The sequence below is a fragment of the Thunnus thynnus genome, chromosome 7 (genome assembly GCF_963924715.1).
Source record: "Thunnus thynnus chromosome 7, fThuThy2.1, whole genome shotgun sequence".
Classification (NCBI taxonomy): Eukaryota; Metazoa; Chordata; class Actinopteri; order Scombriformes; family Scombridae; genus Thunnus; species Thunnus thynnus.
Window position 1 is genome coordinate 20461498 of NC_089523.1, and position 16557 is coordinate 20478054.

The 16557-nt window shown below is 39.7% G+C and overlaps 1 protein-coding gene across 2 annotated transcripts; it reads right to left on the reverse strand.

Annotated features, from left to right (window-relative positions):
- Positions 1-68: 68 nt before the first annotated feature.
- On the reverse strand, positions 69-12930 carry clasrp (CLK4-associating serine/arginine rich protein). 2 transcript variants are annotated; one of them, XM_067594836.1, is made up of 21 exons: positions 12783-12930; positions 11197-11336; positions 10620-10717; positions 9989-10090; positions 9348-9427; positions 9035-9119; positions 8782-8921; positions 8248-8344; positions 7360-7438; positions 7197-7270; positions 7074-7115; positions 6800-6988; positions 6145-6450; positions 5872-6057; positions 4317-4356; positions 2880-2940; positions 2652-2710; positions 2527-2573; positions 2346-2431; positions 2089-2113; positions 69-687 (listed from the first exon to the last, which is right to left on the reverse strand). In XM_067594836.1, the coding sequence occupies exons 2-21, from the start codon at positions 11293-11295 to the stop codon at positions 645-647; spliced, it is 1938 nt and encodes a 645-aa protein (XP_067450937.1). In that variant the 5' UTR covers positions 11296-11336; positions 12783-12930; the 3' UTR covers positions 69-644. The 2 variants fall into 2 exon arrangements, 1 of the variants encoding a protein (XP_067450937.1); XR_010928981.1 differs by lacking the exons at positions 69-687; positions 2089-2113 and having other exon boundaries at positions 4313-4356.
- Between the last annotated feature and the right edge of the window lie 3627 nt (positions 12931-16557).

The following is a 16557-nucleotide window of genomic DNA, read 5'->3' on the forward strand; positions in this document are numbered from 1 at the left end:
TTTTGAGAACAAAAAAAAAAAGTTATTTGCTGTGGTTTATTCATCGGCTGAGGGGAGACCTTTTTAAAAAAAAAAAAAAAAAAAAAAGCAGTCGTAAGTGTTAATTAATGCACAAACTTTGATTTCACCAGCTTTCATATACTGGTTTCAAAAGGATGTGTAGAAATATCCTGTGCATCAGTTCCCAGTTTAAAACTGTCTTTTAGTATTTCTTGTTAGAGAAAAGTAAAACGGTGGATGAGAACATCATGAAACGAGGAAGATGTAAGGAAAAAGTCAAAAGTATTGCTTAGTTTCATACACTTTGAAATATCAGTCTACATTAAGAAGATGAGTTCAGGCAGAAAAGGAAAAAAAAGGAGCATGCAGAAGTGAAGAAACCAATTTAATAACCTGTAGTATCTTTACAAGATGAATCCAAAATGAAAACTCATTCTCAGCTCGGCTGAACCAATCAGCTGCGTAGTTAGTGAAACTTAAGTATCACAATCAATGTACAGTACCAGAGAACATACGTGTTCAGGTGTAGATGTGTCGGTTATTAACCGACATTCACTCAGTCCGTCTCTTTTACTTTTAGCTTTATTGTTGGAAAGTATGTGCGTGTGCGTCGGGATGCTGTAGGATGTTTTCCACACGTCAGCTCAGTATCGGTAGTACGGACTCCGCGACCGAGACCGCGACCTCCTGGAAAAATTAAAAAGAGGACGGTGAAGGATGGACTTCAGTATAAAAAGATGTGAGCTGCATAGATCTTAAAGTTTTTCCTTATCTGAATCAAGGGTCTAAGGATAGAGGATGTTGTTATCGCTGTACAGATTGTAAAGATAATTTGAGACAAATCTGTGATATTGGGCTGCTGTTGAAATAAAAACTTACTTGACTCGGTTTTTACAGACATTATAGATGCAAACACACCATCATCATCCTCACAAACCATCACCAACATAGATTTTGTTAGATTTTTTAAAAATACATCAGTTTGGGAGTGACAGCAGGTTCCAATCCTGCATCTAAAACTTTGGTGATGGGCTGTTGCTTTTTTTTATATTGAGATGACAGATTGTTGCTTTAATGATACTGAAAATTAAAATAGTTTTAGTGGTTAAAGTGAATCGTAGTTGTTGACCTAAGACAATTTCATTTACTTGAGACAGAGAAGTCAAATAAGGTTCATTTTTATTCATACAGCCTAATATCACAAGTCACAAATGTGCCTCAGGGGCCTTTATAATCTACAGCAATACAACATCCTGTAGACCCTCAATTCAAATAACGACCCCACTCCTAAAAAAAACTTTAATGGGGTAAAAAAAAGGAAGAAACCTCAGGAAGAGCAACAGGACAGATCTCTTCTAGACATGCAATAGATGTGATAAATCTCCTGGGTCAATATATCAGTCGATATTAACATCTCTCACATACAGTTTATCATCCTGCACGCATTTGTTGGCCGATATGTCAAAGATATCGCAGCAGAGAAAAGGCAAACACATGTTTGACGACGTTTAGAAACAGTGTCTCCATCACTACAGTAGTTTGTCCACCAGACACTGACAATTATAGTAATTTAACAAATTTAAAGGAATCTTATCAAAATGTTTGTTTATACTAGATGTAGAGATTAAAAAACTATGATTAACCAATATATTGTTATCTGATTGTTTAAACTCATATCAATAATCTAAAATTGGTTGGGCGATATTTGAGAGTTGACTTGAACCCTGATAAATAAAGACATTTCTTAACTTCCTTTATAAAAGTAAATTAATCTATTGAATGAACTTTAAACTGCAGTTAATGTTTACGTACTATGAGGACAAAAACTGCCATCTATTAAAGTATTTTGCTTTGCTATAGCTGATAATTTGGACCTGAATTATCTTCATCTTTGTTCTGGTTTGATTCTCAGGTCTTCGCCTCAGACTTACTCTGGATTTACATGAAGATAACTCGAGTATCAGCAATAAAAATCGATGCAATTAGCCTTTGCGATAGCGTTTGTGCAATAATGCAAAGAAAGAACAACAACTCATAATTCACTCTGCTTCATCGGAGCTGTGCGGATTCTTGTGGCTTCTCACATACCTTCTGTATGAGCTGGATTCTCGGCCTGAGGGACAGAGGACACAGAGCCACTGTCAATACAATAACATGCCAGAACATCTTGAAACCTATAAAGCGGTTTGACGCCAGCAAATCAGACGGAGGCTAAGTTGATTAAATATTTTGGTTACTTTTGTTTGAACACGAAAGAATGCACACAGTAAACACTTGATGTTCTGATTTTAATAATTACATTGGATCCATATGCCTGCTGGCGATCAGAAACCTTTAAATCTTACCATATTTGGAAGGAGAAGGTGAGTGGCTCTGCCGCCCGTACTGTCTCTCCCATTCATCCCTCTCTTTCTCACGGCGCTCGCGCTCCCTAAACACAGAGCCTTTGGGTGAGACAATTGCAACACACACATACCAAACAGTCCACTTACGCACACGCGCACACACACACATACAGAGCCTTACTTCATGCGAATCTTGCGTGCCATGGCTCGTAGTTCTCCCTCTCGCTCCTGGAAAACAAACACAAAACGATGAAGGGAAATGGAGGATAATGAGAGTCAGTTTCTGCTGAAAAAAGGAACACACACCTGTCGTTTGTGTTCCTGCTGCTGGATCTTCACCTGGGCGGCTTTCTTATCCGCCTTGGCTGTAGGATGGGAAAACCCACAGGAAAGCACGTGAGAAAGTAAATAATAAAGTAATTTGTATTGTAAATGTTGTTGCATTATGTAAATTTGAGGTTAAAAAAAACAAACAAAAAAACACTGAGGTCTGTTCTGTACAGCCTCTAAACTGCAAAAACCACAAACACTCACACTGCTTGTTGAGTGCCTTCTGCATGCGGATCTTCAGCCGCTCCTGAGGGGTCATCTTGGGCTGCAGGTGACACAATTGTGTTAGCACAACCTTTCACAGCCTGGCAAATGTGTGAGTGTGTGTTTGAGTGTATGTTTATGTATGTGTGGGTGTGTGTGTGTGTGTGTGTGTGTGTGTGTGTGTGTGTGTGTGAGAGAGATCAAAAGGTACCGTGCCTTTATACAATTTCGATACTATCACCTTTATGTACAGTAGCTGGTGGAGATAAAAAGGCCACAGAGAAATTAATTACACGTTATGTTTGTTGAGTCAACAAGGACACACTGGAATCTTACTGGCTGAACAGGATATGCATCAGTGTATGTATGTGTGTGTGTGTGTGTGTGTGTGTGTGTGTGTGTGTGTGTGTGTGTGTGTGTAAGCAGGACAGGATCCAGTTACATAAACCTTTACACATGTTTGGAAAAAAAAAAAAAAGAAAAAGAAAAAAAAAATTATGAAGAGCATGTTCAGGTCCAGCGAGTTCAGAAAGTTCAGAAAGAGCCAGTGGCATTTTGTCACCGACACACCCATCACTGGGCCGTTAAAACCTGGCCAGGCAAGAAAAACTGCAGGTCACAACACTGCAGGCACGTTTAACAGAGGAGCAGAATTATAATCTTCACTCTATTTGCATGTTTGACTGTTCAGAGTATATTCAAATCATTCTGGACAGAAAACGAAACGGTCCAGAATGATAGACAGTAAACTACTACTTCATCTCTAGTCTTCAATCTGTATGTGGGACATTAAATATTTCATATTAAGACATCAGAGTGTGCTCTGCTGCTTGTTAAAACAAGCCCAGAATCTGCTGTCCAGAGCACACCCACCTAGTTTTTCATCAAAGACTTTAAAAAAGCTTCTGTTCTTAAAAGATCACTTGGCCAAAACCGATTCATTAGTTAAAACAAGACACATGGTCATAAGAGGAAATACACTTCCTCTTATGGCCATGAATATGTGAAAACACTGCACTATGTTTGAGACTACAAACAGATATAAAAACGCTCTCACACCCACATGTATATGTATACATGCATGCAGCACCCAGACTCAAAGCACAAAAAATGTCACAGTGTGTCTAAATGTTCACTCCATTTTCAGTCATTTTTTCAGTCACACTCCTCCCAACAAAACACTGAGAAGATGGAGAATACTGTAATGGTAATTTCAAAATAGATGATGGGCTTTGACTGCAGAGTATGTCCACTTTTTTTTTTTTTTTCTTTTTTTTTTAAGGGGGGAGAAAAAAAAGGAAAGATCACATGATTTTATTCTCTGTGGGCAACAATGGCTTCTACATCCCAGTCTGGAGGACAACCATGTCAGCCTGTCAGGGATGAGGGAGGCGTAGGCTTTAGCAAGAAACCCAGTTAGATCAAATTCTTACTGACTTTGGCAGCTCCCGTCTCTTTACCACCCGCAGTATCAGGCCTGGAGAGAGGACAGAAAAGAGGGAAAAAAACTATTAGCCGAAGCAATGACATTCATATGATTCAAGACATTAAAAAAAAAAAAAAAAAGACTTTATACATCATGTCAAAGTGTACATAATGTATTAAAAGTATTACTGTGCAATGACCAGAAAAATGGCTTTATGACATTACTGAACTGATTGTGTTTAAATAGAATAAATGTTTACCAAAACAGACTCAGTTCTACACAACTACAATCTTCAAAAAACAAAAAAGGCCACTTTTAGACCAAGAAAATCACAACAGCTTAAAAAACTACTGACGTGTTTCCCCCTATATTCACTCCGTGGAGCCCAGTGATTCCCCTAGAATTTTTTTCAGGCCTGGTGGTACGCACTGAAAAAACCCTAAAGTGACGATGGCATATTCGAGCAGTGGGCTTCGGTCAGGTGGTGCAGCAGGCGGTCTGCATTTTATATTTTCATTCAAATTTTTATTTGCTCAGTATATTCAAGACTTAAAACAAAGTTGTCATAAGGAGAGGATAACTAAATAAGCTGCATTTATTGCATAAAAATAAGCTTCCTCTCTCACTTCTTCCACTTCTGCATTTCTGCATTTGTTTGTCCGTCACCCACATACAGTCCTGGTGGCTCACCAGGCCTGTACAATTATAGGGGAAACATTGAGTGCCGCTACTAAAATTTCACACAATCATTGATATCAATGGGCAACTAATGATTTCACTCGCACACTGTGCAAACAAGATAACATCATGCGTTATCGTGGAACTGTTTAGAGTCATCGACTAGTGCATCAAATCCTCCCTCTCTTCATTCTGCCAAGGACATCTACATGAAAGGTACTTTTATAAGAGTAGTGTAGCTGCTTTAAGGAATAGGGCAGTGTGTAAGTGACAGTGAATGGTTAGCAGTAAGTTGTCAATATGGCAGTAAATGTACAGTACACACTGCAGCTTCTCAAGACCAAGAAAGGTTGTGTGTGTTGTTTCCCCAACTGCTGGAAAAGTGAAGGGGGTTAGCCCCGAAGTTAGCGACAATGGCTTAGCCTAACCTGACCAGGCTCACTTAAGGTGGACTGACCTTTAAGGTGGACCTGCTATTCTCATTTTAATGTCAATCTCAGCCGTTCCTAAACAAAGAAATGTCTGGCTACTGAGTCTCTTTTGAATTTTGATCAGCATCCCCCATCTCAATGCTTTTTATGACTTTTCAAGATTTCCAGTTCATAGACTACATGATCACATTAACCTCTTTTGGGTGTAGACATGAAACCCTGACAAAATCTAGTTTCAAAATGAGTTTCGGTAAAGTACCTGAAATGCTGACATTTGAATCAATCAGTCAAAAAAACCACATGTATACATTATGATTGAGAAGATAAAATGGTACAAAGCGTATCACCGCCTACTTATTTAGATCATTTTTTAGACAATTATGATCAGTGAATCACCAGCTTTTGCTTCTCTTCAGGAAATAAAAGATCTGCGATAACGTTTCAATGTTTTTCTTACTTTCTTAGCTTGTCACAGACAGTGGTGGTTGAGGGCTGGGCTCCTCTGTGAGCAGGCGAGGGACTGTGGTTGAGCCGGCTGGGAGACTGAGAGGGACTGCGGCTGCCGCTGTCTCCCCGCCGGTGTCCTCCACTGCTCCGACCCCCTCGCCTCGAACTGCCCCCCTGCCGCGAGCTGGAACGGGATCTGGCAGAAAAGAAGAGCACTAGGGTCACTCTCATGTGCATTAAAACAGCAATTAAAGCGCCGTCGGAGGACACGTAGGAGTCTTACCTTGTTCGTCTTCGTGCGGAGTATCGTCGCCTATCCCTGTCTCTGTCTCTCTCTCGCTCTCTGTCTCTGTCGTTCGACCGCGACCGCTCACGTCTCCTCCAGGATGTGGCCCCTCCGTTCCCTCCTCTGCCCCTGGAGTGAGATCTGGAGCGCCGTCTCGACCGCGAACGGGTCCGGGAACGACGCCCATCCCTTCCCCCGCGTCCTCGCCGGGCACGGTGCGAACGGGAGGAGGAGCGAGAGGAGGAGCGAGAGGAGGAGCGGGAGGAAGAGGAAGGGGAGCGGCTGGAGGAGGACCTTCGTCTCCTGGACAAACAGAGACACAACGTTTTAGTAACAACACCAGCCCAGCACCTAGCCTATCTTCAGAATACTTTCCTGCTTTTAAGAAATCTTACTGAACTACAAAATAGTCTTTCAGATTTGTGTTTTGCATTTATTTGTATAATCTGTTGCTGTAATCTGACATGCACAATCATAGACTAGTAAACGTGCACTGATTTTATTTAAATCTATTGATCCACCTCGCCTACCAGTAAACATCAGTATGTCATCATCAGTATTCTGTCTGCCTGTGGTCATTTCAACGGTCAACAAAAACGACTGCAAGAGGAAAATAACCAATGAAAAGCCAGGAAGAGGGAAAGTTACCGACCGGGAGCCCCTGCTATGACCTGCAGGGTGCTGCAAGTTGGAGGGGGCGTGGCCAGAGTGAGGAGCGGCGGCTTGTGCTGCTGCTGCGGATTCGTCATCGCTGCCTCCGAAGCTGGTGATGAAGGTGATCTTCTCTGGACCTGGAGACCGAGACCGTGACCGTGACTCAGAGCTGGACTCTGACTCTGGTCTGAGAGGAAAAAAATACGGTTCAAGAACACAGAAAAACGGGCAACAGTTGAGGAAATAAAGAAGGATAATGAGGGTCAACTCACCGTTTATAGGGATCATATGTTGGGCTGTCTCTCCTTGCATAGCTGAAATACACGATAATGAGTAAATATGATGTTTGTGGACTGTTAAGAAAAAATAACCTTCAAAGAACAACATAAACTTACCTGGGTGGGCTGATCTGTCTTCCTTTTAGTCTCTTCTCTCTGAACTCTCTCCTTTGCCTGCGAGAACGGCGGCCCTGAGGTAAAATATAACATGTCGTTTACAAAGTTGCAAACACAGACCAAACGACACACGCACAGATTCCTCAACGGATGTATTTCTTACAGAGTACATGGCCTTTTCTGCCTCCAGAGCCTTGGCATGTTTGATGGCCTCCACTTCCTCCTTGTCCTTCCTCAACATCCTGATAAACAGGTAACACATTCTCAGTGTTAAAATAATAATAAACACAATCTTTATGTTAACACTATAAAAACATTAATGACATTTTTATTACAATTGCTTACTAAAATATAAACATAATAAAAGCTAAAAACACATGACAGAGCCGTACATTTGAATCTGGGTGACGATTCCTTTATTACCTCAAACATGGAGAGTTAAGTTTATTCCTTTCAGTTCGTCAATCTAACATGAAACAAAATCCATGCAAAACTACTTGAAAACACTTTCACAGATTGTTTTAGAATATAACACGCTCTCCATGTCCATCGCAATGAAAGAAAATGTTCCTAAAGCGAACTCTACAACTCTTTTATGTTTTTGTTGATAGAGTTTTATGTCTTGATGCCCCATAAAGTTTTGGTTAAACAAACAATACTGACTAATTGTTGGTTCACGGATTCGTTAATGTTTGTAAAATACATGAAATGACGCCAGCATTTTAAGTAATTTATGTATATCATCTTTAGTAATCTTTTTTAACTTTTTAAGAGGTGGTCACCACTGAATCATTTGGTTTGTTATCTGCTGGGTATAATAATTAAAAAGCAGAACATAAGAACAAAATACCGATTACGAGCTACTAGCACCACACGCCCGTCTGCACACCATCTCCACGTTACTACTAACAAACCTGAATCCACTGAAATCAAGTAGATCTTAATCATAGGAACTACAGAACCAGTAATTATTGTATTTTCCAAACTTGCGCTTCTGGCTTTGTTCTATTTGAAATTTGAGACGTACTGATGAAATACACTGAAATGTTACCTGACAAAGTCTCCTTCAGCCATTCCATATGGTGTCGCCATTTTGTTGAGATCCAACACCTGTTCCTGGTTCAGCTCGTCGACATCAACCTCCACATCTGCACAAACACGACATGACGATAAACCTTTTAACACTTCAACATGTCTAAATATTCATCCTCATACTCGTATTTAACAATTGTTCGAAAAGACAGATGATTTGCATTTTAAAATACTCAATTCATAGCAGGTAAGAAGGTTTAATGTAAACAGGAAAAACTTGGACACTGGAAAAAAAAGACATTGGTTGTCATGATGAATAAATAATTATGTCTACATATATCAAGCCAGGTGTGTTTCTTTTTCCTTTAAAACTAATGAAGATCTATAAACTAAGAGACACTCATCGTACTTTGGTGCATGTTTCTGCATTGCATCCTTCTTCCAACATCAGAGCTTGTTTTGGGTTTTCTTGTCTCTGTACTTTCATTTATTTATTTATTTTATTTTAATTTTTAATGTGTAAACCTCATTAGTACCAAACCCATTTCCTCACCAATATCTGGGATGCCTTCATCCTCTTCGGATTCACTGTTCTCTGAATTGTCTTCATCCTCTTTGTCCGACTGGGGTTCGGGCTCTGTCACAGTGCTGTCTTCATAGGTGTAACCAATAGTGGCCTTTTTCTCAGCCAGCCTGCACAAAGACAAAGATTTATCAATACATAGCTGCTGTAAATACTCCAGCGAGCAAACTAAGTGTAAAAGTAAGAGGATGAACCAGCCACTTTTAACTTTTACATGACATACTTTTTCTTCTCTTCCTCATTTGGTTTCTGCAGGCCACCGTACAGCTCATCCAGGTAGATCTGGTATAAACACTGCTCCTCGGAGACTGCAAGGGGACAGCAGGGAGTTTAAGAGCACAACACGACTGCAAAATATACCCACTGAGGGCAAGTTAGCAGACCATTATAGCCACATTAAGAAAACATGAACACTGTGCATTTGAGAAAGGTAGTGACTGTGGTAAAATCAGGACTTGACAGTGTTGCACCATGAAGCCAATCATTTACGTATGTAATTCACTGCTGACATGAAATTCTGTGAATAAAATACTCACTGTTGGCAAAGTCGTTCTGTACAAGGCCTCTGTAGCGCTCATAATTGCACTTCCTCTCCTCCATCTCCTGCTCTGGGGTTCTTTATAAGACAAAGAGAAGAAGATTTTCACATGTATCACTCCAGTCTCACTGCTTCACTCCAGTCTTCTGGCTTCTAACGGAGGCTAAAAACATCTGACTAAGAAGTGATGTAGAAGGAGAAACTAAAAAGATAGTTTCATCAATGGACTATTAAATTACTCTCAGTTGTCAGGTTATTAGGTACATAGGTAAATCCTACACACTGCACCTTTAAAAAAGGTATATATTGGTCATTATAGAGGCTGCAGTTTGTGGTGCTGTTCACTTTACTGTATGATACTGAGAGGTGTAGTGCTGGATGTTGTTAGTTACACCCAAGTTTGAAAAGTCAAAACATTAGCGATGAAAAAGTCTATTCAACTTAGTCTCCAAACTCTCTAGAAACACTAGAGACACTCTAGAAACCAGTTTGTTTTTCTGTGTATCTGCTTGTAAAAATGTACAATAATCTGTGGAGGACATATGAATACACTCTGAACAGTTCAATCATAATGAATTAAACAACAAGAAATGGTCACAGCAAACAGGGTCGGGGGTTAAATGTGGCTCCAAGACTTACGATGTGCTGAGCAGTGGAGGGGTGTAGGTGGGGATGTAGTCCAGGTGAGCCCTTACATCAAACCTGTCGATCATGTTGTTGGCATCTCCTTGCCATGGCATCCTTTAGGGAAGAGGTATATAGTGATCAGCAAGCTCTCACATGCACTTCACATCTGATTTGTGTGATGTCTTGTATATATAGTGCGTTTATGGAATGGGGAAAAAAATGAAACACAAAAAACTGTTCACATAAAAGTCTCAAATCTTACACGATCCTGAATTGAATCTCAGATTCCAAAAGTAATTTTTAACATCATTAATTAAGAGGCAAGCATTTTGCCACCTTTTGGATTTATTAAAGTAATAACTAGTTTTAAAAAATGATATTTTATGAATATTAAGTACGCCATCGCCCAGCAACTAACATTAACAAACTTGTAGCACCAAACTAAAGCACTAACAAACACGCTGGCCAAACAACACACACCACAGCACTTCACAAAACTTCCTGCCAACTCTGATCAGGTGAAGAAAACAACTCAGTTCACAGCTTCATTCTTAGTACAGCGTAACATCGAGAATCACAATCAACTCGTCAGATTCCGAAAGATTCGCATGTCTAATGTGTGTGCGTGTTTGTGTTTGCTCACATGTTGATGGGACTCTCTGCAGCCAGAGCCACGGCAGGATCCAGGTGGATCTTGTAGGCTCGTCCGTGAACCTGAAGAAACTGAGCTGGATCTTTTTTCTGCGGAAACAAAAGGAGATGCAGTGAAAAGACGATAACAACACGTCTCCCCAACAAACCACAAGATAACGATAAACTACCATACAGTACATGCTGTTGTTAACTGATGTGTGGCATCCCTTAACTAACAAACCACCAAGTTGCCATTTTGACCTTTAACTCTTTAATCTTCTATTCAGACTAGAAGGACAATTAAGGCAACATGCATGTTAGTGTGTTGCGAGGTGAAGCAGAACTTGCCTCACAAAAATCTGTTCATTATTATTCAGAGTGCTGGTGAATGCTGCTGCTAGTGTCACAGTAAATTGTACTCATCTGTCATCCCAAGTTTAAATTAGACTCCATTTACACAGTTAAATAACAACTAACTATGAACCCAGATGAGATTAGAAGCTTGATGTCAAAGAGCTTCAATGCGGCAGCAATAATATGTAAGAATCACTTCACACAGTGTTCAGGTAGATGACAGTGTCTCTTACTATCTTCTCGTAGTACTCTCGCCGACGCTCGCCTCGGCGCTTGTAGTCTACCATCATGCCACGGAGCTTGCGCTCGTGTTTGCGGGCCTCCTGCCACATGACGGCTCCGCTGGGGGTGGGGGCGCGACGGGGCACGGCTGCTGCAGAGAGGCAAAGAAAGAAGACAGATGAGGGAGAGAGAGAGCACAAAGACAGCATGAGAAATGGAAATCAAGGACCATGAAGCAAGTGGAGCAGAAGTAGCCGACAAGACAGAAAACAGATGTACAAAGAATTACATTTCTTTATAAATTTTAAACTGAGACAAACCTCACAAACAGCTCAACTGAGAAACTGAGGCGCATAACTCCTGACTAGTTCCACGTCATTTCTTGTATACAGATAAAAAAATAAAAAAAAACACCTCCACCGCTGTCAACAGTGTTTATTCCACAAACATTTTGATAAGAATCCCTTAAATTTGTTCAATTAGTAGTTTTGTCCACCCTGTCTGATGGACAAACTAATGTAGTGATGGAGACACGGTTTCTAAATGATCTCAAACATGTGTTTGCCTTTTCTGTACTGCAATATCATGCACATCCAAACTGCAGTTAATGTTGACACAGGGACAAAAACTATTGCCGTGAATTGAAGTTGATTCAATAGATTAATTTATTTTTCTATAAAAAAATTAGAAATGTTTTTAATTTATCAAGGTTATAACTGATTACATTGAAAAACGTCCCCCCTCATGTATGTTAATGCAGTGGACAAAAAATCAAGAACACCATTCAATATAATGCACTCCAGTGACAACAACACCCACTACGACTTCAATAATAAACATTAAGTGAAATTATCACCTTTCTGACAATGTCAACAAAAAGTGAAAATGGATAAGCTTCATAAATGTGGACTTTAAGGCAGGACTATTGTGTTGGATTACATTAGACTGTACTGGTGAACCTAATGACGTGGCCGGTGAGTGAAATTTGAGTTGCAAAAGCTGCATGAACCAAACAATGTTTCAGACGTGACATTAAGAATCGCTTAATAAAATAATAACGACTAGAACTTTGCAGTCTGCTGATGACTGTTTAAGTTTTCAAAATCTCCGATGAAATTATCCGACTTGAGACTGTGTGGAGTTCATCATAACATCGATGGTAGCTGCTGCTTGTCAGTAATTGCAAAGTTGAAACCCAGCAGCATCTCATCAGAGGCATTTTTGTTTTGGAGTAATGCTGATAACTAGATGATATTGGCAGCTGGAGCTAACTTCTTCTATCGACGTTATCAAGCAAGTTATGTCACTGACTAGAAATATAATAAATTAGTCATTTGCAACTTCCTTTTAGAGGTTTTTTGGTATAAACAGAGGTAAGATGTTTTTTTGCATATTTAACGGCCTGATTGCGCATGCAGTCCGGGGGCCTCTCGGTTAGGTTAGGTTAGGTTAGGTTAGCCTAGCCTAGCTTAGCCTAGCTTAGCTTAGCTTAGTCTAGTTTTGACGTTACAAACAACGCGTGAACCACGGTCTAATTCACACCAACTTTATATGCAGCTGTACAACGTATTCATCATTTTTAAATTAAACTGTGTACCTGTTTTACTGAACGCCAACACACACTGGGATTGTTATCGATCAGCTAAAGGCGATACGATATAGCGTACGCCTTCTTCTTCGCTTGTCTATTCTTGTTCGTCTTTGTCGACTTCTTCTTCGTCTCCTTGTTGGATTATGGCAGTGTGGGCGCTACTATCCCTATTACTGCCCTCCGCAGGACAAACATTTAATTGACACAATCACGCTTAATATTTTCATATATAACCCTTAATCATGCAGGAACTGCTTTATGATCGGCTGGTGGTTCTTTCTGATTATATTTGCTACATTCCTGGAAAATATGCTTGACTGTTTTAGGACATTCACACTCACATGATCCAGTAGGATGTTTTCCTATAATGTGCAAGTACTGATTTGACCCACAGTGTCCGAGCCTCAGTCTGCAAATTTTAACAGAATCCACAACATTAACTGGCCTTTTTAATCTGAGGATGAAGAGAAAGATAGTGCCATCTTTTAGTCTCCTTTTCCCATAATCCCTGATATTCTCTTTCATCACCCTCCTTGATTTTTCCTCTAAGTTCCACTCTTCATAGGAATATATTTACATCTATTTCTCGGGACAATGACTGCATGTTTCCAATCCATTGGCAAACAAGCCTCTGCCCACACCGAGTTAAACAAAGCTAGAATTTCTTCCCGAACAAAATCATCTAAATGTTTGAATAATTCATAAGACAGCCCATCTCTCCCAGGAGTAGCTGCATCAGAGTTAATAGAATCCCTCAGTTCTTTCATAGTAAAAAACAAATTAACTGGATTGTCATTTTCTGAATTCCTGTCCAACTTCCACTGATGAATTAACATCAGTTTGGTCCTCTTCATACATCTCTCAACTCCCAGATTCCCAGAGCTGTTCACTGCTTGAAAAACACCAGCAAACATGTCAGCAAACATGTTTTCTCTGTTGGATACTGCTTCCACCTCAAAGTCCTGACATTCTGTGTACAGCTGACCACAAGCACCTTACAGGAGTCTCGCTTATCAGCAGCCGGCAAGCTGCTGCAGTCTGAGTTAGTCATATCAAGTGGATATCTGCAACATTTACCTTATTTTTTAGCATAAAATTCTTTGTGTTTCCTCAGACAGTGTTTCCCTGTTGAGCTGCAGTGGAAGTATAGTAACAAAAAGAGAGACTTTGGCACTAAAAAGACTGTAACATTTAAAGATATCTACTTAATGTGACTCATTTGGACAGCTGAAGCTTCATATTAGCTTCAGATAAACTTTTAAATACGTTTTTGAACAGAGGGAGGCTTGTGGATTTTGTCCTCCATCACTTAGATTGTAAGTGCATTATGAAAGGATCTTCTAATGGTCAGTATGAACAGGAGGAATGATTATGGTGAGAAAAACCTGTTTTAATGTTCATTTGAGCACCTGGCTATTGTTTTAAGATAAACTTGAAAATTATGAACCCGTCCTTTAATAGTATCCTATTTAATAGTTTTATTTTTTTTTAAAAGTTTGAGTTGTTTCCAGTTACTTTGTTAGCTCATACCACTTGCCTGTTTTCACGTCATTTGCCAGTTGGTCATTCTTCTTCTTCTTTTTTTTTGGCTACATTGTTGGGATTTGTACATCTAATATGTGCAGATACATACTATATGTGGATATATGGATGATAAGTGATCACTGATGTCTGATGATGAGAGATGCTCACTAAAGCAGTGGTGGAAGAAATATTCTGATCCTTTACTTAAGTAAAAGTATCAATACAGCAATGTAAAAATACTCCATTACAAGTAAAAGTACTGCATGAAAAATCTGACTTAAGTAAAAGTATATAAGTATTAGCAGCAAAGTACACATTTCATCCCTCTGACTGATATATTATTATATATGACATCATTAGATTATTAATAATGAAGCATCAGTGTGTAAGCAGCATGTCACTGTTGTAGCTGCTGGAGGTGGAGCTAGTTTGAACTACTTTATATACAGTTAACTAGTTTAGTCCAGTGGTTCCCAACCTAGGGGTCAGATCCCTCCAAAGGGTCACCAGATAAATCTGAGGGGTCGTGAGATGATTAATGGGAGAAGAAAGAAGGAAAAACAAAGTTCTGATACATAAGTCTGTTTTCAGTTTTTGGACTTTTTCTCTAATCTTTGATTTTTGGTGAAATATTGTATAATTTGAACATTTATTGAAATGAAACAACGTGAGAAGTTTAGAGGGAAAAATCACTATTTGGTGGAGCTGTTAACAACTCATAGACATCTGAAATGTGACCCTGACTACACACTGCTTTTTTTTTTGTCAAAAGCCATAAAGGTTGGAAACCACTGGTTTAATCTAACAATGTGTTGTATTTTAAAAGCTTGTTTTATTATCCATTGTGTCAAATCTTCATCTGAAAAATAACTAAAGCTGTCAAATAAATGTAGTGGAGTAGAAAGTACAATATTTCCCTCTGAATTATACCTCAAAATTGTACTTAAGTACAGTAAATGTACGTAGATACTTTCCACCACTTCACTGAAGTAAGAATGGTCACACATCGCCTACACTCACTTGTTGTTGGTGCATTTTAAGTTTCTGTACCTGCTGTGGCCACTAGATGTCCCTGTAAGACATGATAGATGTCCACAGCTTTTAAGTACACTTTACTCAAAACTTTATCTCAAAACTCTTTTTTATGACTATGAATTTATTGGGTCACCCGAGATAAACTGAACTAATTTAAAAAAATCTCACCCTTGCAAATGAGGATTTATTATAAAAGTATGTTTTATATGCTGTAGGCCTTGTATACAAGTTGAAAGGTTGATCCCCACTGACAAGTCAAACATTTCTTAAACCCCAGATTATCCTATATTTGTACTTTTACCCACTGGCTGTCAGGAGAGTTCAGGACAGAAACCAGAATGAGTTTCTTTTCAAGGTGCTGAAAGTCTCAAAGAGGAACTGGCAGAAACATAAAAACCAGCCTCTGTGAGTCTAGCCTTGACCCGAGGTCATGGCTTCAAACCTGGAGGGAACAAACTCACATGCAAGCATGAGCTGCATCACTGTCGACACTTTGGATATAACAGAAGAGTTAAAATGACTTCGTACTGACTTTCGTACTGATATATTATATATGTTAGGAACTTAAAGGTCTTTGGACAGCAACCTCTCATGTGAATGTAAACTTTCTAATCTTGTGGGCTGAGATCCAACATCCTGGGGCGCACAGCAGGTGTAAAAAGGGTCGTATACATATAGTAGTGTGTGTGTGTGCATGTGTGTATGTGTACTCTATTTCCTACATTTCCTCCTGAGCAGGGTGGTGACAGGAAGCCGGTGCTCATTTCCAGTCTGTCACAGTTTGCACGGGCCAAAGGTCACATTTGTCACATCCATTTGCCCATTAACTGTCGCTGCTGTGACCTTGCAGTCACTTTACACTGCTCCGACACACAAACCCCTTCCTTTCACACAATGTCGCCGAATTTATCATCTAAAGACATGAGTGGATGCAATGAGTGTAAGCTGACATACAATAACAGATATATGTGTTGGAAATATTTGATCATTTATTTGTTAAACCTAAAGTATTAGAAAAATCACAAACTAAAAGTTGTGTTTACAATATAGTTTGTTGTCCTCAGGGACCAGTAAGTGTGTTTAATAGCAACTTTCCAACAACAGACGACTTTCTCACAACCGCACAGTCGTTCTTGAGGAAGACGGGGGTCAGTGAGGTGGCTTTCCATTTTTTTCCTGGCACCGTCCACGGCATTGTTTGTGAATGTGTGTCAGAGAGAGA

Excerpts from the sequence above, each read along its gene's own strand:
- clasrp (XM_067594836.1), bottom strand. The coding sequence starts at position 11,295 with ATGTGGCAGGAGGCCCGCAAACACGAGCGCAAGCTCCGTGGCATGATG. Across the intron at positions 6,989-7,073 it reads ACATATGATCCCTATAAACG|ACCAGAGTCAGAGTCCAGCT; the intron begins GTGAGTTGACCC and ends TTTTCCTCTCAG. Across the intron at positions 2,941-4,316 it reads AAGAGACGGGAGCTGCCAAA|CCCAAGATGACCCCTCAGGA; the intron begins GTCAGTAAGAAT and ends TGTCACCTGCAG.